This window comes from Erinaceus europaeus, chromosome 10, assembly GCF_950295315.1.
Source record: "Erinaceus europaeus chromosome 10, mEriEur2.1, whole genome shotgun sequence".
Lineage (NCBI taxonomy): Eukaryota > Metazoa > Chordata > Mammalia > Eulipotyphla > Erinaceidae > Erinaceus > Erinaceus europaeus.
The window spans coordinates 24,218,225-24,243,516 of NC_080171.1; the positions used below are offsets into that span (position 1 = coordinate 24,218,225).

The 25,292-nt window shown below is 41.1% G+C and overlaps 1 protein-coding gene and 1 long non-coding RNA gene across 2 annotated transcripts in view; one reads left to right on the top strand and one right to left on the bottom strand.

Moving 5' to 3' along the window:
- Nucleotides 1–3,484: 3,484 nt before the first annotated feature.
- On the bottom strand, nt 3,485–7,628 carry LOC132540853 (uncharacterized). Its single transcript, XR_009551978.1, has 2 exons — nt 7,506–7,628; nt 3,485–3,882 (listed from the first exon to the last, which is right to left on the bottom strand). It is a non-coding gene; the product is annotated as an uncharacterized LOC132540853 (long non-coding RNA).
- Nucleotides 7,629–7,753: 125 nt separating this feature from the next.
- ERMP1 (endoplasmic reticulum metallopeptidase 1) overlaps nt 7,754–25,292 on the top strand; it is a 49,813-nt gene continuing 32,274 nt past the window's right edge. The window contains exons 1-4 of the mRNA XM_007536077.3: nt 7,754–8,070; nt 11,091–11,395; nt 18,789–18,916; nt 19,590–19,695. Coding sequence (XP_007536139.2) covers nt 7,769–8,070; nt 11,091–11,395; nt 18,789–18,916; nt 19,590–19,695 — 841 coding nt within the window. The 5' untranslated portion in view covers nt 7,754–7,768. The remainder of the gene's footprint in view (nt 8,071–11,090; nt 11,396–18,788; nt 18,917–19,589; nt 19,696–25,292) is intronic.

Consider the following 25,292-nt stretch of genomic DNA (forward strand, 5'->3'; position numbering starts at 1 on the left):
CTTTATTCTTCTCTGTGGCTGAGTATGTTTTAAATATGCTTTTATAATTTAAAAAAAGGTTACCTATTCTTACTAATTCTAGCTCTTTGCTCATTGACTATCAGGGGCCTCTAGGATCTGGGAGAAGAGAGGCAAACATGACTCAAGGATATTTCAAGAAGAGATAGTTACTCAGAGTGAGGCTCGAGAGGATGTTGAGTCTATGGGTGTGTTCTCCTAAATGTAAAGCTCCTGGTGGTTCACACACATTCATTTTTCAGTAGGTAAAACAACCAAGTTCAGCATATAAAGTCAATCCCAAAATTTGCTGATTCACTTGGCTCACCTGTACCTGCAGCCCAGGGAGAAATGCAGAGTCCTGTTTCTCTGTCTATTACTGTCTGAAAACAAGCAAGCAAACAAAAAACATACATATTCAAATAAATACCCAAAGAATTTAGGCTTCCTGGAATCTTTTCCTCTAACACAAGATATGCGATTGGAAGAAGGGGAAAAAAAGTTCAGAATCTAAAACAACTTATAAATAAACATACCAATTCTTCTCCTGTGTCAGAGGCTATATTTAAAGAGTGATGGAGGACCGGTATAAGGATCCCGGTTCGAGCCCCCGGCTCCCCACCTGCAGGGGAGTCGCTTCACAGGTGGTGAAGCAGATCTGCAGGTGTCTTTCTATCCCCCTCTCTGTCTTCCCCTCCTCTCTCAATTTCTCTCTGTCCTATTCAACAATGATGACAACAATAATAGTAATAACAACACCGATAAATAAGGGCAACAAAAGGGAAAAAATGGCCTCCAGGAGCAGCGGATTTGTAGTGCCGAGCCCCAGCAATAACCCTGGAGGCAAAAAAAAAAAAAGTGATGGGGGCCAGGAGGTGATCCACCTGGTTAAGTACACACATCACATTGCTCAAGGATGCAGGTTCAAGCCCCTGGTCCTCACCTGTAAGGGGAAAGCTTCATGAGTGGTGAAACAGTGCTGCAGGTGTCACTCTGTCTCTCTACCTATCTCTACCTTCCCTTTTGGTTTTTTTCCTGTCCCTATTCAATAATAAGTAAATAATATTTTAAAAAGTGATGACTAGGTGAAAATTGAAATCATTTTCTTGGTCCGGCAATTGGTTGATCACTGAATCCTGGCCTTAAACTTCTTTAGTTTAGAAAGGTGCTTGAGGACCATGTGCCAGTCATGAGCTTTCTAATCAGTGTCCTTACATGATCACACCTAAGCTGGAATCAGTCTATAAATTGCCTGTGGGTTAAAACGCAGTTGATTAAAAATGATCTTCTGAAGTCAGCTGTTATTGCCTAACACTCTTAAAGGAACAGAGTTCTTGGTACAAAAAGTTGGAAAATGGAGAAATTAATAATAATAAAACACCCATACATAACCAGTCATTGTTTTAGTGTTATTTCCTCCCACATTAATTTTTATCCTTTTTTACTCCTCTAAATATTTATGTCTTTTTTTTTTTTTTGGCCTCCATCATTATTCCTGGGGCTCAGTGCCTACACTATGAATCCACAGCTCCTAGAAGCCATTTTTCCCCCTTTTGTTGCCCTTGTTGTTTATAGTTGCTGTTATCATTATTGTTGTTGTTGCCATGCTGTTGTTGAATAGGACAGAGAGAAATCGAGAGAGGAGTGGAAGACAGAGGGGGAGAGAAAGATAAACACTTGCAGGCCTGCTTCACCGCTTGTGAAGCGACCCCCCTGTAGGTGGGGAGCCGGGGTTCGAAACCACATCCTTATATCTGTCTTTGTGTTTTGCACCATGTGCGCTTAACCCGCTGCGCTACCGCCCGACCCCCATGTTTTTTGTTGTTGTTTTGTTTTCTTTTGTACACATGTGAATAGACTTAAGAAATGCTGTACTTGATATGAAATGATACTCCACACGCTGGGTGTACTATAGTTTATGGATATTTTTTCATATGCTGAAGTAGTTCCCACACATTTTATTTTTATAAATAAGTATTCATTTATGTGTTTTTCTTTTTCTCTCTCTTATACCAACTTTAATAGATTCCCTATTTGAAATATCATGTCAAATATTGAGACTCCTTTTTTTATATTTATTTATTCCCATTTGTTGCCCTTGTTTCATTGTTGTAGTTATTATTGTTGTCGTCGTCGTCGTTGGATAGTATAGAGAGAAATGGAGAGAGGAGGAGAAAACAGAGAGGGGGAGAGAAAGACAGACCCTGCTTTACTGCTTGTGAAGCGACTCCCCTACAGGTGGGGAGCTGGGGGCTCGAACTGGGATCCTTGTTCAGGTCCTGTGCTTTCTGCCTGCCACCTGTTGCGCTACTACTGCCTGACTCCCGTGACTTCTTTAAAAACTGATAGTACCTCTTGTCAAATTGTTTTTGTCTGTCAATTAAACTTTTGTCAGCAGTACATATTGTGGTCTAAACCAAAAAACCCTGTATGATAAATTTAAAGTGGTTTATATGTTCAAGTATTCCTCTGATACAAAGGGGAGTTTGTGGGCCAGCGAGATAGTTTGGAAAAGTGCCTGCTTTGCCATGCACATGATCTAGACCTGGTCCTCTAGCACATCAGATGGGATTATACTGGGGGAAGCTTTGGTTCTGTGGTTTAACTCCTTCTTGGATTCTATTTAGAAAAAGATAATAAAATTCAGTCCGGTGTGGTGGGATGAAGCCGCAGCAATGGTCAAAGGGGATGAAGGTAACTTGGACATGTTATTAAGGGGTTGATAATTTTCTTACTCAAACAAAATAATTATATAGGATTATAATTACATAGAGTAATTATATAGAAGATGTAAATGTATAAATTAAGTGTATCTACCTATCAAGACAGGGAGACAGAGACAGAAAGCATAGTTTTCCTCTTAAAGGAAAACTTTTGTTGAATAGGGCCGGGAGCACCTGGTAGAGTGCACACAGTATAGTACACAAGGACCCAGGTTCAGGCCCCTGGTACCTACTTGCAGGGGAAAAATTTCACAAGTAGTTAAGCAGTGCTGCAAATGTGGCTTCTTCTCCCTGTCTATCCTTCCCTGTTTCTCTCTGACTCTATCCAAAATAATAATAATAATAGACACTTGTAAAATGATGTTCCAATTTTGTTACTTGACTTTCTCTCTCTTTATTTTTTTTATTAGAGAACAGTTCAGCTCTGGCTTGTGGTACTTGTGGTAGTGCAAGGGATTGCACAGGAGACACTGAAACCTCCAGCATGAATGCAACAGCATTGTCTGCAATACTTAGCCAAGATGCCTTTTGCATTTGAACTCTTTGTTCTTGGTCTCATTCTTTGATTCATTCTGCCTGTTGAATTTTGACATATCCTTCTGGTTTTTGATACTAACTTGGACTCTTTTCTTGGCTTGGCACCCTACTTAACTTTAATGTCACAATAATATCAGGCAAAAGACCTCCTTCTGCCAGTATCAGTCCCACAAAACTTTCACCACAAGGCCTGATTCACCCCTTGCTCAAGGAAGGAGGTAAGCATGTAAGTTATGGGTTATTTTACTTGTTTGGAAGGTAACTTGTCAATTCACTTAAATTCTGGCAGTTGGCATATACCCACCTTGATCAAGTTACTAGGAAAATCAGAGAGATGCCAAATCAGAAAAGCACTTGAGACATCTGTGCTTGTTGGTCACTTTAGCACCTAGCCTGAGTGATCAGTGAATGCCAGCGATCAGTCACTCAGCAGATGGGAGCAATTAGAATTTCTCACACTCTATGCCATTATTAACAGCAATCTGATGTATGGGAATTAGACTGTGTGTTTCAATTCACGGTGAAGTGCTTCCCATATATATAAAAGTACAGGTCAGTGTTTCAAACACATCAAAGGTAGGCACAAAATCCTTGTTTTTCTGGGTATCATCTTGATCCTGAGACCCTAGGAGACATCAAAAAACTGAAGTTAGAGCCCAACCTACCACTGTCCAGAACCACCCTAGTCTTTGCTGTGACCCAGGAAGCTCTCCTTGAGCTGACTCCTGCCTTTTGCTAGAACCTTCCTGCCATCCTTGTTCTCGCTCAGTCCAGTCAGCGAAGCAGCGCTGCAGATAGTCTCTCTCTCTCTCTCTCTCTCTCTCTCTCTCTCATCGCTCCCTTTCCTCTCAAATTCTGTCTCTATCCAAAATGAAAGGAAGGAGGGTGGGGGATAGATAGCATAATGGTTATACAAAGAGATCCTCATGCCTGAGGCTCCAAAGTCCCAGGTTCAATCCCCTGCACACTATAAACCAGCACTGAGCAGTGCTCTGGTAAAAAATAAAAAATTAAAAGATAAAAAGATGTATTCTTGGGAGTCGGGAGGTAGTGCAGCGGTTTAAGCGCACATGGCACGAAGCACAAGGACTGATGTCAAGATCCTGGTTGGAGACCCCAGCTCCCCACCTGCTGGGAGGTCACTTCACAGGCAGTGAAGCAGGTCTGCAGGTGTCTGTCTTTCTCTCCCCCTCTGTCTTCCCCTCCTCTCTCCATTTCTCTCTGTCCTATCTAACAATGACGACATCAATAACAAAACAAGGGCAACAAAAAGGAAAATAAATATAAAAAAATTAAAAAAAGATTTATTCTTATTACAAATTAAGAACAACTGCAAATAAATGGGAACACTAAAAATAAAGGGGTGTGTGTGTTTCCAGCACTGAGTTGCTGCAGAGTTGCTATTAGCCTAGAGACCAACTGAAAAGGGGCACTGCTATGTGGGTCTATGGTTTAATCCCACTTGACACTGGGAGCTTCCTGTTACCAACTCTCCAAGCCCCCTGGAGTGCTTCCTGTTTACCTTCTACAGGAACATGATCTCACATGCTGTCTCAGTTGCATGGAATATTCTTCCCACCCACCATCACCTAGTTAACTCCTAATTGTCCTCCCAATCTCAGGGTACAGCCTCAAATTATACTCTCCTAACCTAATGAAGCCAGTTTTCCCTCTTTGAAGGACTTCATAGCTCCAAGTGTGCATTGTCAGTGTTTCATATCTTCTTCATTAGACTATAAGCTCCTTTAAAGGGAAGAATCATGTCTGTTTGTGTCCCTTCCCATCTCTTAACACAAAACATGCTATGTAATATATAGTGAGTAAATCTTTCCTGAGCAAGTGAATAAAAATGAAACTGTTATGGCAGCAGTATAATTTTAGCTTGGTAAGATTCTTTTTAGTCTGTCGTGTCCATGAAACCAAAGATATCTGTCTTATTCATCAGTGAAGGTCATACAATTTTGTTGAGAGAAGGTTCCAAGCAGAGGGAAACAAACTGGGATGTTTACAGTTAAGGGTCTCTTATGAGGGCCTCTTAGGGCAAGTGGCTAAGCAGAACCTCAGGTCTTAGTTTTTAATTTTTTTCATAATCTTTGTTTCCTGTTAAGGCTCATTCATTCTTCCTTCCTTTCTTTACCTCTCTTAAAAAAATAATACTTATGTATTTATTTATTTTACCAGAACACTGCTCAATTCTAGTTTTTGGTGGTGCAGGGGATTGACCCTGGGACTTTGGAGCCTCAGCGTGAGAGTTTCTTTGTATAACCATTGTGCTATCTGCCCCCACCCAAGAATAAATCTTAAGATCAAGAAAACCATGTGAAGTTTATGATCTCTCTTTTGAACATATTTAAAATGTTCCTAAAGTGATGAACTTGAGTTACAGGTAACTTTAAGGTTTATACTTCATCACAGTTTATAAACTTTAGTGGGAGGAATCTAGAGCTGTGGGAATATATACTGAATACATTTCCAGTTGTGAGACACACAGGACTCTGAAGCCGAGAGACTGCCTCAGGGAGAATAATTAACAAACAACATCAACAGTAAAACTAGGCCTCCTCCCAACCAGGGTGAGATGAAAGAAGGAATAGCTTTTGTGAACTTTTTTTTCTCTTTTTAAAAAAATTTTATTTATTATTGGATAGATGGAGATAAATTAAGAGGGGAGGAGGATGTAGAGAAGGAAAGAGACAGAGAGACACCTACAGCCCTACTTCACCACTCCTGAAGCTTTCTCCCTGCAGGTGGGAACTAGGGGCTTGAACCTGGGTCCTTGTGCACTGTAATGTGTGTGCTTAACCAGGTGCACCACCGTCTGGGCCCTGTGAACTTTCCTTTCAAGAGTGTTGTATCCAGCTACGGAACAGGATATTATTCTAGGAACTCACTGGATTCGATTCAAGATCTTTGTTATTTATTAAGTTAAAGGAGCATAAAATAACTGGCTATTAGGAATAAAAAAAAATTCCTTCTTGGGGTTCTTATGAAAACAAAATGAAATAATGTACTAAAGCACTTAGCATAACACATAGCTTGACTCATAGCAGGTATTCTAATTTATAATGGTTATGTCTGGTGCTGGTAGATCTGAGATTAGCATTTAAATATATAGAGGGATCAGGTGAGGCTCCTCTGTATAGTCTCCCCCCCACTTTTTTTTTTTTTTAAAGAACCAGAAACCTACTTTTCTCAGAGCCTTTTTTTAAAAAAAAATTTATTTATTTTCCCTTTTGTTGCCCTTGTTGTTTTTTATTGTTGTTGTAATAATTGTTAGATAGAAGAGAAATGGAGAGAGGAGGGGAAGACAGAGAGGGGGAGAGAAAGACACCTACAGACTTGCTTCACTGCCTGTGAAGCGACTCCCCTGCAGGTGAGGAGCCAGGGGCTCGAACCCGGACCCTAATGGTGGTCCTTGTGCTTCGCGGCATTTGCGCTTAACCCGCTGCGCTACCGCCCGACTCCCCTTTTTTTTTTTTTTTTTTTTTTTTTAATAAGCACTGATCAGCTGTGGTTTATGGTGGTGCGTGGGATTGAACCTGGGACTTTTGAGCCTCAGGCTTGAGAGTCTCTTGCATAATTTTAATGCTATTTACCCCCACCCAGAGCCTATTCTTTTAAAAAATTTTAATTATTTATTCCCTTTTGTTGCCCTTTGTTTTTTATTGTTGTAGTTACTATTGTTATCATCGTTGTTGGACAGGACAGAGAGAAATGGAGAGAGGGGAAGACAGAGAGGGGAGAGAAAGACGCCTGCAAGACCTGCTTTACTGCCCGCGAAGCGACTCCCCTGCAGGTGGGGAGCCGGGGCTGGAGCCGGGATCCTGACTCTGATCCTTGTGCTTTGCGCCACCTGCGCTTAACCCGCTGCGCTAGGAGCCTATTCTTTTTAATGAAAATCGTAATGTTTTTTCAGAGACAGGGAAACTGAGAGCGGAAGAGGAGGAGAGGGGAGGAGAAGAGGGAGGGGAGGGAGAGGGGAGGGAAGGAGAAGGGGAGGAGAGAGAGAACTGCAGCACCGCTTCCCTGGTGAAGCTTCCCCCGGCAGGCGGCGAGGCGGGGACCTCGCTCTCGGTAGCACGTGCTCCGCCGCCCCCCCCCCCCAGCCTATTCTAATACGCAGGAAAAGCCACGCCATTCACTGCCTTCTTCACCCGCCTCGTGTCCTCAGAGCAACGCGTGCTCTTGGAAAAAGCGACCCCTCCCTCCCTCCCTCCCTCCCTCCCTCATGTTTCTGTTTATCGGTACCATTCCAGCAGGTCCCCCCTGACCCTCAGCGGACAGGGGAAGCGAAGGCAGATCCGTTCTTGCCGCCCGTGCCGACCCTGCAGCTGCGTCCCCGGGTCCTCCGCGCCAGAGGCCCGGGCGCGGCGCAGCGCGGCCGGCCAATCAGGGCAAGTTTGACCCTCTGCAGTTTCCGTCCGCTCACTAGGAGGCGCTGCGGCTGCTCCGCGCTGTCGCAGGCAGGGCGGTTGGGCCGGCGGCGGGGGCGGCGGCGGCGGCTTGTGGCTATGGACCGGGTTTCGGAGTCGGCGGCCGTGAGGCGGCACCGCGTCGGCGGGGAGCGCCGGGACGGTGCGGGGGCTCCGCCGCTAGCCGAGAGGGAGCCCCTTGCGCCGGAGCCCGAAGCCGACGCGGCCGGCGGCGGCGCGAGGACGCGGAAGCGGGGCGCCGCGGGGAGCGGGCTGTCGGAGGCGCGCGCGGCGCTGGGGCTGGCGCTCTACCTGCTGGCGCTGAGGGCGCTCGTGCAGCTGTCGCTGCAGCAGCTCGTGCTGCGCGGGGCCGCCAGCGCCTTTGACGCGCGCCGGGCCAGGTACGCGCGGGGCCGCGGGTGCAGGTGCGGCCGCGGGTGGGCGGAGGCTTTGCCGCTGCGCCGTCTTACCTGCGGAGGGCTCGGTAGTCGGCCCCCGTCTTCTGCAGCGGCTTCCGCGGCTCGCCCTGGCTGCCCTCCTGCTTCCCCGAAGGAGGCGTGAGATCCGTGCGCCTTGGAGACCTTGTCTGGTCGTTGGGGGTGGGGGTGGGGCTGGGGGTGGGGGAGAGGGCTGTCCTCTGGGGGTGTACGCAGTAGTCTTCTGTTTTGTTTTGTTTTTTTTGTTTAAACTTTTTGAGGGTCACAGGAGACCTCCCACCTGAAGGCCAAAGCAGTCTCTTCCCCGCAAAGACCACAGATTTCCAGATTTGGCAATTTGGGGAAGTTCTTGGAGTCCTGGAGCTTATCCTTGGACCCTTTGGTGTTTGAACTTTATTTCGTTAAAAAGAGAGGAAAAAGAAAAAAAGACTTTGCAGTATACCGAAAGGGGGCGATTAAGTCAGAGGTAATTGTGGCCAAAGTGTGTCAGAGCTCAAGAAATATATTTTTTTAATATTTATTATTTTTTAATTGTTTTATTTTTTTAAATTGGGGAATTAACGCTTTACATTCAACAGTAAGTACAATAGTTTCTACATGCATAACATTCCCCAGTTTCCCATATAACAATACAACCCCCACTAGGTCCTCTGAAATCTTCTTGGACCTGTATTCTCCCCACCCACCCACCCCAGAGTCTTTTACTTTAGTGCAGTACGCCAATTCCATTTCAGGTTCTACTTGTGTTTTCTTTTCTGATCTTGTTTTTCAACTTTGGCCTGAGAGTGAGATCATCCCATATTCATCCTTCTGCTTCTGACTTATTTCACGCAACATGATTTTTTCAAGGTCCATCCAAGATCGGCTGAAAACAGTGAAGTCACCATTTTTTACAGCTGAGTAGTATTCCATTGTGTATATATACCACAACTTGCTCAGCCACTCATCTGTTGTTGGACACCTGGGTTGCTTCCAGGTTTTGGCTATTACAAGTTGTGCTGCCAAGAACATATGTGTACACAGATCTTTTTGGATGGGTATGTTGGGTTCCTTAGGATATATCCCCAGGAGAGGAATTGCAGGGTCATAGGGTAGGTCCATTTCTAGCCTTGTGAGAGTTCTCCAGACTGTTCTCCACAGAGGTTGGACCAATTGACATTCCCACCAGCAGTGCAGGAGGGCTCCTTTGACCCCACACCCTCTCCAGCATTTGCTGCTGTTACCTTTTCTGATGTATGACATTCTCACAGGAGTGAAGTGATATCTCATTGTTGTCTTGATTTGCATTTCTCTGACAATCAGAGACTTGGAGCATTTTTTCATGTGTTTCTCGGCCTTTTGGATCTCTTCTGTGGTAAATATTCTGTCCATGTCCTTCCCCCGTTTTTGGATGGGGTTATTTGTTGTCTTGTTGTTGAGTCTGGCAAGCTCTTTATGTATGTTGGTTATTAAACTCTTGTCTGATGTATGGCATGTAAAGATCTTCTCCCATTCTGTGAGGGGTCTCTTGGTTTGGGTAGTGGTTTCTTTTGCTGTGAAGAAGCTTTTTAATTTGATGTAGTCCCATAGGTTTATACTTGCCTTAGTCTTCTTAATTGGATTTGTTTCATTGGAGATCTCTTTAAAATTTATGCGGAAAAGAGTCCTGCTAATATTTTCCTCTAAGTATCTGATAGTCTGTGGTCTAACATCCAAGTCCTTGATCCACTTGGAATTTACTTTTGTATTTGGTGAAATACAGTGGTTCAGTTTCATTCTTCTGCATGTTTCAACCCATTGTTTCCAACACCATTTGTTGAAGAGACTGCTTTCCCCATGTAATAGTCTGGGCACCTTTGTCAAAGATTAGATGTCCATAGGTGTGGGGGCTCACTTCTGGGCTCTCAATTCTATTCCACTGGTCAGTGTGTCTGTTCATGTTCCAGTACCAAGCAGTTTTGATGACAATGGCCCTATAATACAATTTGAGATCTGGGAGTGTGATGCCTCCAGTTCTGTTCTTTTTTCTCAAGATTGTTTTGGCAATTCCAGGTCTTTTCTGGTTCCAGATAAATATTTGTAGCATTTGTTCTATTCTCCTAAAAAATGTGCTTGGGATCCTGATGGGGATAGCATTAAATTTGTATATGGCTCTGGGTATCTATATTCATTTTCATGATGATTCTACCAACCCATGAACATGGAATATCTTTCCACTTCTCCCCCTGTGTCTTTTTCAATTTCCTTGATTAGTGATTCATAATTTTCAGTATACAAGTCTTTCACTTCTTTGGTTAGGTTTACTCCTAGATATTTTTTTTGTTTTTGTGGCTATAGTAAAAGGAATTGATTTCTAAGAAATCTTTTAAGTTAGAAAGATTTGGATGGCAGCTGTGTTTTGGAAGCTGCTGCTTTTTAAATACAAAATACTGGGAGTTTATTTTCATAAGGATTCTTTAGAACATACCTTCCCTACTTGGAATACAGTGAAAAGGCAAAACAAAATAATTTTTTTGGTTTGTTTGTTTTAGGGGTAGAGCTGATGTTTAACCTGAGTTGAAGTTACTAGATCTTGTGTGCACATGGAGAGGACTGACTCCATTCTTCGCAAACAGACGTTTTTCTTGGATTATTTTAACACCACAGTTTTTTTTTTTTTCCTTTGATTTCTGCTGCTTAGACTCTGTCTCCTGAGTCTGGCTGGATGAAGTTATATGCTGTCATGTCCTACCTTCAGCAGTTACACTTTGAATAGAATCCCTAGCCTTTATATTAATGTGATGGGGGAAAGTAGTGGCGGGGAAAGAGCTCTGAAGGGATGAAAGGCAGCATGAAATAATGGAACTTTGCAAGTGGTTTTCACAGGGTGCTTAAGATAATAAAAGGCAGCCCTTTTTAATGTGAGCTGCCAAAGAACTTGTTTTTGAGGGGGGAGGAAAAGTTGCTCAGGGCTGTGTTTTAATCCTAGCATGTCATGTCATCATCATTCCTTTGGTCATTTCCAGGGATTATCTTGAACACATTACATCCATTGGCCCCAGGACGACAGGAAGTCCAGAAAATGAAATCCTGACAGTCCGTTACCTTTTGGAACAGATCAAACTGATAGAAATCCAAAGCAACAGCCTGCACAGGGTCTTAGTAGATGTACAACGGCCCACGGGCTCCTTCAGCATCAACTTCTTGGGAGGTTTTACAAGCTACTACGACAACATCACCAATGTTGTGGTAAAGTTGGAACCCGCGGCTGGAGGAGCCCAGCATGCTGTCCTGGCTAACTGTCATTTTGACTCAGTGCCTAACTCACCAGGTACGTTGCTGGTCTTGAGTCATTTTGAAGTCATCCCAATCCAGAAAATTTTATACCTTTGCCCAAATCAGGCTGTCAGCACAACTGTGGGACACCCATTTTCTTGGACAAAACTTTTTTTTTGTTTTCATTGTGATGGAAGACAAGATAATTAGAAAAATATCACTTAGAGGCTGGGTGGTGGCGCACCTGGTTAAGTGCACATATTACCATGCACAAGGAACCAGGTTCAAGTCCCTGGTCCCCACCTGCAGGGGCAAAGCTTCACTAGTGGAGAAGCAGTGCTGCAGGTGTTCTACGTCTCTCTCCATCGATAACACTCTCTCCCTCTCAATTTTTTCTGGTCTATCAAAAAAAAAAAGAGAGAGAGTGTATTATTTAAGGGGCCAGGGGATAGTGCAGCTGGTTGAGTGCACGTGTTAGTTACCATGTACAAGAATCTAAGTTCAAGTCCCCAGTCCCCACCTGCAGGGGGAGCGTTATTAGTGGTGAAACAGTGCTACAGATGCCTGTGTCTTTCCCTCTCTATCTCCCCCTTCCCTCTCAATTTCTAGCTATCTCTATTCAATAAGTAAATCAGGATAATAATAATAAAAAGTATCATTTAAGACATGCCTTTCAGTATTCTTGTCTCAGGTGTTTTACTTTTTTTTTTTTTTTTTAAAACATTGATACTAGCAGCTCAGTGACCAGACAGAGTGTTTTTGGTAGACTGAGCATTTTAAACAATTATTTATTTTTTTAAAATTATTTATTTATTTTCCCTTTTGTTGCCCTTGTTTTTTTTTTTTATTGTTGTAGTTATTGTTGTTGCTATCATTGTTGTCGTTGTTAAGATAGGACAGAGAGAAATGGAGAGAGGTAAGGAAGACAGAGAAGGGGAGAGAAAGACAGACACCTGGTAGACCTGCTTCACTGCCTGTGAAGCAACACCCCTGCATGTGGGGAGCTGGGGGCTCGAACCAGGATCCTTATGATGGTCCTTGCGCTTCGTGCCACATGCACTTAACTTGCTGTGCTACCGCCAGACTCCCTTAAACGATTATTTTTACTTATAATTTATTTATTTTTGCCATCTGGGCTGTTGCTGTGGCTTGGTTTTTGCACAACTCCACCATTTCTGACAGCATTTCTTTCTTTTTTTTTTTTCCTCCAGGGTTATTGCTGGGCTCCGTGCCTGCACCATGAATCCACTGCTCCTGGAGGCCTTTTTTCCCCCTTTTTGTTGCCCTAGTTGTTGCAGCCTCGTTGCGGTTATTATTGCCATTGTTGACGTTGCTTTGTTGTTGGATAGGACAGAGAGAAATGGAGAGAGGAGGGGAAGACAGAGAGAGAGGGGAGAGAAAGATAGACACCTGCAGACCTGCTTCACCGCCCGTGAAGCGACTCCCCTGCAGGTGGGGAGCCGGGGGGCTCAAACGGATCCTTACACCGGTCCCTGCGCTTTGCGCCACGTGCGCTTAACCCACTGCGCCACCGCCGGACTCCCCTGACAGCATTTCTTTCTTAACTTTGTTTCTTTTCTTTTTTTTCATAATAGAAATAGGGGCAGAGGGAGGGAGAGAGACACCTACAGTACTGCGCCACTACTCAACTAAGCTCCCCTTCCCTACAGGTGGGGACTGGGGACTTGAACCTAGGCCCTCACATATGGTAGTGTGCTTTACTGAGTGCACTGCCACCCAGTCCCAGACTGACTATTGTTACCGGTGTTACCAATGTGTGTCCCAGAATTTAATATGCAGCTTCTCTTCGTTACTCAGCAAGGTGTTTTACTAGTCTTTCGAGCTACAAGACAGGAGGACAGTCTGTGGTTTTTAGGGATACATGGTTTGCATGACAGCTCTACAAGCAGTTTCTGTAGATCTGTAAAATGATAATTTTGGTTTGTAATACCAGACCATTATGATTAATACTTCATTAAACAATAAATATTAATCTGAAAAAAACCTCTTAACAGTTTATTTGATGTTTAGGGCAGTGCTTGGCACAATAAACGCTTGTTGAATGAGCACTCCCTAAAACTTTTTAAATTTTTTATTTATTTGCTATTGAAAGGGATAGGAGAGTGAGAAAAAAAAAAGAATCAGGGCATCAGTCTGGTCCATGTGCCTCAAAGGGGTCAAGCTCTGAACGTCGTTCTTGAGAGCCCAACACTTTATCCACAGTGCCACCTGCCAAATCACAGTATGCCCTAAATTGAATTTACATTTTTAAAAACAGGATTTCTCAGAAAAATGTTTTCAATAGAGGTTTTAAGTAAGAAAGTTGTGGAACCATGACTTTTAAAAAATACTTTTCTTTCTGGACACTTGGATTTTCTTTCTTTCTCCCTCTTCCTTTCTCTCTTTCTTCTTTCTTTCTTTTTAATTACCTTTATTTATTGGATAGAGACAGTCAGAAGTTGAGAGGGAAGGGGGAGATAGAGAGAGAGACAGATACCTCCAGCACTGCTTCACCACACGCAAAGCTTTCTTCCTGCAGGTGGGGAGCAGGGGTTTGAACCTGGGTCCTAGCACACTGTAACATGTGTGCTTAACCAGGTGCACCACCACCTGGCTTTGTAATCATAACAATTTTAGAGTTGACTTGAGACAAGATTGCATCTGGTTAAAACCTCTGTTTGACAGAGGGGTAGACAAAGTGATTAGAGACAGAACTGCTGTTAGATACTCCATTCTTTAGCTAAATTGGAAAAGGAAGGAGCATATCAGGATGTAGTTATTGCTCTCTTAGGCAGACAGCTTGTTCTTTTACTTGTTTTCTCATCTGTAAAAGGGAGATACTGCTAATACTTTCCTAATGACATTGTTTTAAGGATAAAATAGAAGTAAAACAGAATAGTGCCTGTCATGAAAAACCCTTTTTTTGCTATTGTCATTTAAATATTAATGTTTTTGAATTGCTCAAATTTATAGCAGGCCCAATATAAACATGTAAACTTACACAAAATATAAAATAACATTTGCTAGTGCAGTGGTTAATATTAGAAATACTTTTAATTAGGAAGCTTGCCATTTGCTTTTAGTATTAACATGCTTTTCACTTAGCTTATTTTAATGAAATAAATAGGAAAAGAGGTAGGTAGATAAGAGACCCGAGCATTGCCCAGCTCTGGTTTATGATGGTACTGGCATAAAAGTGTTAAATCACTATATTGCTTTTCCCCTGCATATATCTGTGTGTGTGTGTGTGTGTGTGTGTGTGTGTGTGTGTGTTAGAAATAACTGAATGCTTGGGAAACCATGCAAGACAGTCTTTCATATCTGTCTCAAAACTGTAATAAAGTATTATGCTATGCCCATTATTATGATGCTTAAGTTCTAGGAAGTCAGAAATTAACAGTGTGGTTATGTAAGAGAATTGTAAAAGGAAGATGTATAGATGTGTGTCAAGAAACATAGTGTCAGAGGTTACAAGTCATATATATGGAGTCCAGAAGGAAAGCAATTTGTAGATTTTTGGAACCCATTTTTAGTTAACATTTAATAAGAATGAAAAAATCACAAGGAAATTTCTATCAGTGGTAGTTTAAATAGTTTTTTTTTTAAATCACACATAAAATACATTACTACCCAGAATCCTTTTAGTGGATGAGTTAAATAAACAGTTCAAAAAAACTTTTTATTAAGAGTTTTTTTTCAGCACTATCTGTAACTTAGGAACTGATACTAATTTGGAGTAATGCTACCCATAGAAAGGTGTTAAATACCTTCTTGGGTTTACTTTGTAGTTCTAAGTTATTGGTAGATGGTTAATGGAGTTATTTTGGGGTGGTTTCAATTTCAGGGTTAATTCTAGATGGAAAAGGGTGTTCATTAGCCACCCAGTGCTGTCCTCTTTTAACTTTCCTTGCTTTCTTGGAGATATTTGATCCTTTTTTAGGTCTGGTCTCAGATACCATAATGATTGATGTAATGGAAGATAAATGAAGAGTTTACTTCTTAAATAAGCCCTTATAGATATCTGTATATATCTTTCCCTTTTGAATATAAAGAAAAACTTTTATTATTTGCCTTTTATTCTACAATAGCTTCCTTCCCCCACCCCACCCCCCTTTTTTTGCCTCCAGGGTTATTGCTGAGACTCAGTGCCTGCACTATGAATCCATTGCTCCTGGATGCTATTTTTCCCCCTTTCGTTGCCCTTGTTGTTTATCGTTGTTGTTATTGTTGTTGTTATTGCTGTTGTTGTTGGGTAGGACAGAGAAATCGAGAGAGGAGGGCAAAATGGGGAGAGAAAGAGACACCTGCAGACCTGCTTCACTGACTGTGAAGTGAGTCCCCTGCAGGTGGGGAGCTGGGGGCTCAAACCAGGAATCTTGCCATGTGCACTTAACCTGCTGCACTGTCGCCCAGCCCCTCTCCACAGCTCCCTCCCCCCTTGTTTTTATGTTGTGCTGGAGATCAAGCCTAGGGTTTCATGCATGCAAGTAATGTACTCTAAAGTAAGCCACCTCACTATCTCCTTAACTCCCAGTGTTAAACACTACATAGTTTATTTGGTTTTTACAAGTTGACCCTTTATTTTTTATTTATTTATTTTTTGATGTTTTACTTATTATTATTATTATTTTATTTTTAAAAAATTTCTTTATTGGGGAATTAATTTTTACATCCAACAGTAAATACAATAGTTTGTATATGCATAACATTCCCCAGTTTCCCATATAACAATACAACCCTCATTAGGTCCTCTGACAAGTTGACCCTTTTTATGATAGTGTCATCTACTTCCTGCTTGATAGTAATTAGATGATTATTACTTTGTTTCCCTTTGATTAAAATATATTTTGGTAAAAAAATATATATATATATCTGGTAATCATCACCAAGACAAGTATAGCTAATGAGTAGTTTTTGAGTAGGAATGGGATCTGGGATTTAACAGTACCAAAGCAAGCATTTTTATCTGTCTACAAGAGCCTTTCTAAACATGCAGAAAAGAGAAGGGAAATGTCTACCACATGCTAGGTACTCTGCATTACCTTGTAATCCTTCTCACACACCTGTGAGGTAGATATCATTAACTTGCCCCGTAGACCAGGAAATAGTAAGGTAAAAATGATATGCTCCCTCTCTGTGTAAAGCCTGAAATTTGATTATATGGGTCTTTAACTGCGTGATTTAAAGTTTCTTTAAACTTTTTATTTCGGAAAATTTCAAGTACGTAGAAAACCAGAATTGTTTGATGAACCCAAGTGTACCTGTCTCATACCTTCAATATTGTAATCATATTTTTTTCTCTCTTTTCACCCTCATAGCTTTTGAATATTTTGAAGCATATTTCAGCTATATGGTTTCCTCTGTAAGCATCTCAGTCCATACTGTCATTTTTTGATGTACTCATAATACTATGAATTACCTCACTTAGAAAATGTACTAACAGTTCTTTTTAATTTTTTAATTTTATTTAATAACAAAGATAAGTCTGTTAGATAAGAGGGGTAAAATTCCACACAATTCCCACCACCAGAGTTCTCCATCCCATCCCCTCCATTGGAAGCTTTCCTATTCTTTATCCCTCTTGAAGTATGGAACCAGGGTCATTATAGGGTGCAGAAGGTGAGAGGTCTGTAATTACTTCTTTGCTGGACATGGGTGTTGGTAATGTCGAGCCATACTCCCAGCCTCCAACTGTTCCTTAATGTCAAATAGCTCATTAATTTCTTTATTTAGCTGTTTAAAAAGTCAGGATGACTGAAGTCATCTTTATTATCACCTTTAGTTAGCATACATACTTATCTTTTTAAATTGTAATCTTTAAATTTGTTTTTACTAGTGATTTGCAGATTATAACATAATAGGGGTATACTTCCACACCACTCCTACCATTGAAGTTCTGTGCTTCCAGGCCCCAAGGCTAAGCATCATAGTTCTTTCTATATTTTGAGAAAGGTTGACTATTTTTTTTAAAAAACATGTATTCAAAGTCTTTAAATAGGGTTCCGGCACTTAGTTGAATGCACCAACTACAGCGCTCAAGGACCTATGTTCAGGCCCCTGGTATATACCTGCAAGGGGGGGGCGGGGTTAATAGTTATGTCTCTCTCCCTTCCTATCCACCATTTCTCTCTGAGTCTGTGCAAAATAAACAAATAAAAACTATGTTTTTAAAGAAGTTACTAAATAGAGAATGCCATTGGGAGCCAGGCGGTGGCTAAGCCTGCATATATTACTATGCACAAGGACCCATGTAAGTACCCTGGTTTGAGCCCCCGCTTCCCACCTGTAGTGGGGATGCTTCACAAGTGGTTAAGCAGGTCTGTTGGTGCTTATCTTCTGCTGTCTCCCTCCCTCCCCTTTTAGTTTCTTTCCTGTCAAATAAAATGGGGGTGGGGGAAAAATGGGTCATTAGGAGTGGTGGGTCCTAGGCAGGGAAGATAGCATAATGGCTATGCAAATAATACTCTCCTGCCTGAGGTTCCCAAGTCACAAATTCAGTCCTATGAATCACCATGAGCCAGACCTGAGCAGTGCTCTGGTGTGGAAAAAAAAAAAAAAATCAATGAAGGAGGATTCTTAGTGCTAGTATCGAGCCCCACCTATAACCCTGGAGGCAAAATAAATAAATAAATAATAAGTAAATAATGCCATGAAATGATTTGATGATATCAAATCATTTTGATATCATCAAAATGTTGGAACCAGGGATTCTACTTAGGTCATTAATATTTCCTTTTCCTATATCTTGTTAGGTTAGGTGTCTTTGTACTTTTTTTCCCTTTCTTCCTTTTTGTTGGTCATCTGGGCTTCACTCTGAGTTGACTTTTGCAGGTAGAAAGAGCAAGGCAGAGAGAGACAGACAGACATAGGTACACAACACGGTACTAGTGTTTCCTTCGGTATAGCGAGGGTTAGGCTCAAACTTGGGTCATGTACATAGCAGAGCAGCATTCTATTCAAGTTAGCTATTTTGATAGTTTTTTTTTTTTTTTTTTTTACTTTTTTTTATCACGTAGTCCCCTTGGGGAAACCTTAAATGCCTAAGCATTCAGACAGATACCTCTGTAAATGCAGAGTGATCTGTTGCATTTTCTGATTTCAGTAGCCAAATAAGCAAGACAGGAGCAGGTGGAAATGGGAAATGATCTAGGAAGATGTTTTGACCACCAGAACTGACATTGTAGAAGATGGTGTAAGGATCAAGAATGAAACCAGTTGCTTTGGGTCATGGACCAGGTATAGTTACGAATTTTTAAGGTAACTCAACAAGCAAACCAGAGATACCTCCCCTTACGGAGCTTACTGTTGATCTCTGTAATTATTGCTGGCAGATCTGTGTTTCTTTAGCTTTAGTACTGCTTCCTTGATGAGGAGACACCATTCCTTGTTATGAAGGTTCATACTGTGTTTCAAAATCTGGGAAGTAAATCTGTTTTTCTGACTTAAAGGTGCCAGTGATGATGCAGTTAGCTGTGCAGTGATGCTGGAAGTCCTTCGTGTCTTGTCAACATCTTCAGAAGCCTTACAACAAGCTGTCATATTTCTCTTTAATGGTGCAGAGGAAAATGTCTTACAAGTGAGATGCTATTTTTAAATTATCAGACTTAACATAGTAGTGACACTGATGAGCACAGTAATAAAAAATAAGAACTTAGGCATTTTGATTATTCACTTGAACATTACCATAAAATGTATATGCAAAGGAACTTAGAAGTGCTTATAAATCCATAGCCATATATTTATATACATGTTCAATATCCAGTACTCAACTCTGAGCAGATTTTCTTAGTATTAGAGTCATGTAAGGACTCTGGGATGTCATAATTTTTCATCTGTGATTTACATTTGACCCCAGAATATCAAGGGATGTTTTTGAACATCAAACCAAATGATTTGTTCTTTCTCTCCTTTTCATTTCCTCTTTATTTTACATTGCCGCACACTAGGATGTTATTTGACAACACTCCTGAAGATCAAATTGCTTTCTGTGGTGGGTGACTTGCCTCTAGAAAAAAATTGCACATAACTATTATGCAGAGCTAGGTAGATAGATATGGGTGTCTTTAGATAGTACCTTTGAAAAACTATGTTTTTCTATTCTTCCCCTCATCAGTCTATTCTTGCTTTAAGTAAAATAAAGGTTTTAATGATATAAAATCATGTAACCTGTATCTTGCTTTAAGTAAAATAAAGGTTTTAATGATATAAAATCATGTAACCTGTATCTATTTTCTTTTCATCTCTTTGAGGCCAGTCATGGTTTTATTACTCAGCACCCATGGACCACCTCTATTCGTGCATTTATTAACCTGGAGGCAGCAGGTGTAGGAGGAAAAGAACTTGTGTTCCAAACAGGTATGTGTGACTGTGTGATATGTAGTGAAATTTAGTACAATACTTCTTCTTATAAAGGTAGAACTTCTTGGGGGTTGGGTAGTGGTGCACCTGGTTAAGCACATGTAGTACTAAGCTCAAGGACACCTGCAAGGATCTGGGTTCGAACCACTGTCTCCCCACCTGCAGGGGGATGCTTCACAGGAGGTGAAGCAGGTCTCCCTCTATATCTCCCCTTCCACTCTCAATTTCTCTCTGTCCTCTCCAGTAATAATAATAAAAAATAAAAAAAACGGCCATCAGGAGTGATAATCTTGGAGGGGAAAAAAAAAGGTAGAACTTCTTGAGTACCATAATCTCTCTGACGAAATGAAAATTGCATAATTATGTTTTATGTTGTTAGAATTTTAATAAAATAACTTGAATGTCATGGAAGTCAAATAGTAAATAAATAAAGTTGAAATTTGTTCAGTTAGGGCTCGCTAAAATCTAATGTTAGGAATTCTATGACATTACTGTTTTAGAAATTTCGGTAATACAAGAGATAGAGCATTTGTTAGAAGTTTTAACACTTGAGTATTTTAATAAGATGCATGAGTATATGAAACTATTATAAATACATGTTGCTCTTCAAAATGAATATATATTTTACTTTAGCTAAGCCTTTAAGAATCTCAGGGTCATGGAATCAGAGCAAGGTTCTACTTTTTAAATTCAGATGTTTCTGCTTACTGTTACTCTAATTAAAAAAAGAAATATTGGGAGTTGGGTGGTAGCACAGTGGGTTAAGCGCAGGTGGCGCAAAGCACAAGGACCGGTGCAGGATCCTGGTTCAAGCCCCCAGCTCCCCACCTGCAGGGGAGTCGCTTCACAGGTGGTGAAGCAGGTCTGCAGGTGTCTCTCTTTCTCTCCCCTTCTCTCTCTTCTCCTCTCTCCATTTCTCTCTGTCTTATCTAACAATGACATCAATAACAATAACTACAGCAACAGTAAAACAACAACAAGGGCAACTAAAGGGAAAATAAATAAATTTTAAAAAATTTAAAAAAGAAATATTGGGGCTGCTTGGTGGCACATCTCATTGAGCGTAAATGTTAAAATGCACAAAGACCCAGGTTCAAGCTCCCGGTCTCCGCCTGCAGGGGGAAAGCTCTGTGAGTGGTGAAGCAGTGTTGCAGGTGTTTCTCTGTCTCTCTCCCTCTCCGTCACCCCTTCCCTCTCAATTTCTGTCTCTATCTAATAAAAAAAATAACTAAAAAACAAAACCAAGCCCCCACCCCTAATATCTAGTATTGCTAGCAGTAAGTGTATGCTGCATTATTAATTTCCCTTTACTAATTGAGTGCAGGGAGAACAACTATCAGGTCATACTGGTTGGTTTGCAAATTTTTTTCTTTGTATATATTTAGTATTAAGACAAAACAAATTTGCTACAAGTTTGCAATATATGTACAACTTGAAATATATATATATATATATATGTTCATTCTAAAAGAAAGCCCCCCCACACACAAAAGAATGTCCCCTTACCCTATCCTCTTGAGTTTTAATATGGTGTTTTCCCTCTAGGTTTTTGTTGTTTACTCTTATGACTAAATTGCTTCTCTGAAATCTTTATTCCATTGTCTTATGACATTTCAGAACTCTTCATGGCTTCTCTTTTACTTGTAGATGCAACTCTCTGCTAAACACTAACTTTCTTTAGGAATGACTTTACAAAGCTTCTTAGCAGGCCGGATGGTAGTGCACCTAGTTGAGCACTCATGTTACTATGTGCAAGGACCTGCTACAAACTCTGGGTCTCCACCTTTGTTCTTTAACTCCACCTTCTGCTCTGAAGTTCTCTCTGTCCTATCAAGTGAAAAAAAAGGAAAAAGAAAATAAAACGAAGTGGTACCCGGCTCCAGTGATAACCCTGGTGGTGGTGGTGGTGGTGGTGGGGCACTAATTAGCATTTTGCCTCCACATTTGATGAAAAGAGGATACAGACTCTCCTGGATCTGGAGTTTTGCTTTAGAATGTGTGCTGGCTAGATTGCTCTTTCCTCAGCCTTTACTATTTGCTCTGAGAATACTCACCAGCAACACTTGGAGCTGTAGCACTTACCCCAAGATAACTCAAGGATTACAGTCCTAACTTTATTCCTCCCAGACTTGTCATGAAATAGCTCATTTTTACTATCACTTTTTTTTTTCTTTTTGCCTCCAGGGTTATCACTGGGGCTTGATGCCTGCACTATGAATCCACTGCTCCTGGAGTCCACTTTTCCCATTTTGTTGCCCTTGTAATAGTTGTTATTGTTGACATAGCTGTTGTTGTTAGGACAGAGAGATATGGAGAGAGGAGGGGAAGACAGAGAGAAGAAGAGAAAAATAGACACCTGCAGACATTGCTTCACCACTTGCAAAGTTACCCCGGGCAGGTGAGGAGCTGGGGGCTCGAACCAGGGATCCTTAAACTGGCCCTTGCGCTTTGCGCATGTGCATGTAATTCGCTTCACTACCGCCCAGCCCCCGACTATAACTTTTTTGTTTCTCTAGTATCAAGTTTGGAAACAAAAGACATCATTCTATTTATAGCATTCAGTTTTTAGAAGAAGTATTTCCATTTAAAAAAATGGGGGCAGGATGAGGCTCACCCAGTTAAGCACAAGGACCCATGCAAGGATCCATGCTTAACCCCAGCTCCCCACCTGTAAGGGGTTTGCTTCACAAGTGGTGAAGCAGGTCTGCAGGTGTCTTTCTCTCACTCCTTTCTCAGTTTCTCTCTGTCTCTATCCAATAAAGTGGAAAAAAAAAATGGCCACCAGGAGCAGTGAATTCATAGTGCTGGCACCGAGCCCCAGCAATAACCCTGAAGGTAGAAAAAAAAATACAGTAATTTCTAGTCGGTGAAAATATCAAATCCTAAAAAAGATAGCATTGCTATGTGTGATATTGACATTTTTGAACAGCTATTGACTAAGGTTCATTTGCTGATTCCAATTCATCAAATTCAGTGAATATATTTATTTTCACACTCAAAATCCGTCAGATTTACTTCAGCTTCAAAGAGTGTGCTGCTGTTAATTTAAGTGAATTAAGTGAATGCTTATAGTGAGCTGTGCTTTTTTTTTTTCCCCCTAAATGGAAGATACATTAAACTAGTTTGTTCTCTCTACTGCTCTGTTGCCACTTTAGAGAGAGGCATTATAGGGAGCTTTTAGTTAGCAGAATAATTATTGCTACCTAATTTTTAAGGACAGCAGTGCATGAAGAATAACTTGACTTTTTTAAACTAGTGATTTAGTGGGTTGTCAGAAAAGTCATGACACATTTTTGCACAGAAAAAAATACATCATGACTTTTCCAACAACCCAAGTACATCATGAGTCAGGTAGGATTGATATCATTTTAAGGTGTTATAAAACCCGTTCTCTAAAAATGTACTAAGAATAAGTCTGTAATGTATATTCTGTATAAAAAGTCAAATCACTATCAATCTTGAGTAGAGGAAAGACTGGAAGTAAGGGGCCAGGAACCTTTGTTTTCCTTGTGAAAACACCTATACCACACTCATTGTAAACCAGAGTTATAGTCTGATTTCTGCCCTTACTGATTTTTTTTTTAAATATACATACTTTAAAAAAAATATTTATTTATTTTCCCTTTTGTTTCCCTTGTTGTTTTATTGTTGTAGTTATTATTGTTGTTGTTATGGATGTCATCGTTGTTGGATAGGACAGAGAGAAATGGAGAGAGGAGGGGAAGACAGGGGAAGAGAAAGATAGACACCTGCAGACCTGCTTCACCGCTTGTGAAGCGATGCCTTTGCAGGTGGGGAGCTGTAGGCTCGAACTGGGATCCTTATGCCAGTCCTTGCTCTTTGTGCCACCTGTGCATAACCCGCTGTGCTACTGCCTGACTCCCCTCATTTTCCCCCTTTTATGCCATGTGCCTTGCATCATCAGGAAGGATGTGTATGTCCATCCATCTGATTATATTAACTTTTGATAATTGATCTTGGTATTTAAAAAAAAATTTTAAATTTATTTTCCCTTTTTATTGCCCTAGTTTTTTATTGTTGTTGTAGTTATTGTTGTTGTTATTGATGTCGTCATTGTTAGATAGGACAGAGAGAAATGGAGAGAGGAGGGGAGACAGAGAGGAAGGAGAGAAAGATGGACACCTGCAGACCTGCTTCACCGCTTGTGAAGTGACTCCCCTGCAAGTGAGGGGGGGAGGGCTCGACCCGGGATCCTTATGCTGGTCCTTGTGCCTCAGCCCATGGCACTTAACCCGCTGAGCTACTGCCCGACTCCCAAGTTTTTTTTTTTTTCTTTGTAAAGTCACTTTACCCTCTGTGGTAGGTTCTTTGAGATTCATATAAATGTCCTGTTTATCATCAAATCTTTACCTTAGTTTTAGCAATAATTGACTCTTGCCCAAAGCATTGTTTTCACGACCTTTGCAATTTGCTGAGCTTTCTATGCCTTCTTATTGTTAGTAGTTAGAATTCTGCTAGAAAGAAGGCTGTTTGTCTTTAGTGTGTGTGTGTATTTTCAGTATGTTATCTTTATGGATTATATGTTTTGTTACTATCACTTTGATGCTTGAATTCTTCAATTTAGGGCAGCGGCAAACTGGTACCCGAGTTCTTTTTACACGTCTCTGATTTGTTCTTTTGAGCATTTTCTTAACTTCCTGCACAAAATGTTCTCACTTAGCATTGTACCTTTCTAAACCCCGAGCTGATATCAGCTATTTCTCTAGGGAGACTTGGACATTTTAGTGGATAATGGCATTCAGAAGCAAGTATCTTGCTAAGTGTGTCTTTTCTTTAGGTTTGTCTTGTTCAGCATCTGCAGAGATGTAAGAATTCTTAGCTTGGTGTTTTCTGTGATTGTGCACTCCTGATAAAATTCTTGCTGTCATTTGTATTTCTTTTTCTGGACATATTGATCATAATTACTTGAAAAACTGGGCTTATTCCAATTTCTGGGTCACCTGGACATCTGGTTCTATCGTGTTTCTCCACCCTTTCGTTTTCCTCTTCCCATGTTTTTTTTTTCCCTGTAGGAAATCAATTTGATTCTCTATTTTTAAAGTTGTAAAAATGTTAATATTCTTAGTTTTTTTGCAATACAGTAACTTGATCTGTTATATTAGTTAACTTTTTGCTAAATCTTGCAACAAAACTGAAATCTCAGTGGGTTATAACAGCAAAAGCTTATTTCTTGTCCTTTACATTTTGGTTCCTGAGTTGCTGTAGTTATAGGCCATGAATATTATGTTCCATTTTAAAAAAACATTTATTTATAAAAAAGAAACATTCACAAAACCATAGGATAAGAGGGGTACAACTTTGCACAATTCCCACCGCCAGACCTCCGTATCCCATCCCCTCCCCTGATAGCTTTCCTATTCTTTATCCCTCTGGGAGTATGGACCCAAGATTATTGTGAGATGCAGAAGGTTGAAGGTCTGGCTTCTGTAATTGCTTCCCTGATGAACATGGGCATTGACAGGTCCATCCATACTCCCAGCCTATTTCTCTCTTTCCCTAGTGGGGAAGGGCTCTGGGGAAGCGGAGCTCCAAGGCACATTGGTGGGGTTGTCTTTCCAGGGAAGTCTGGTCGC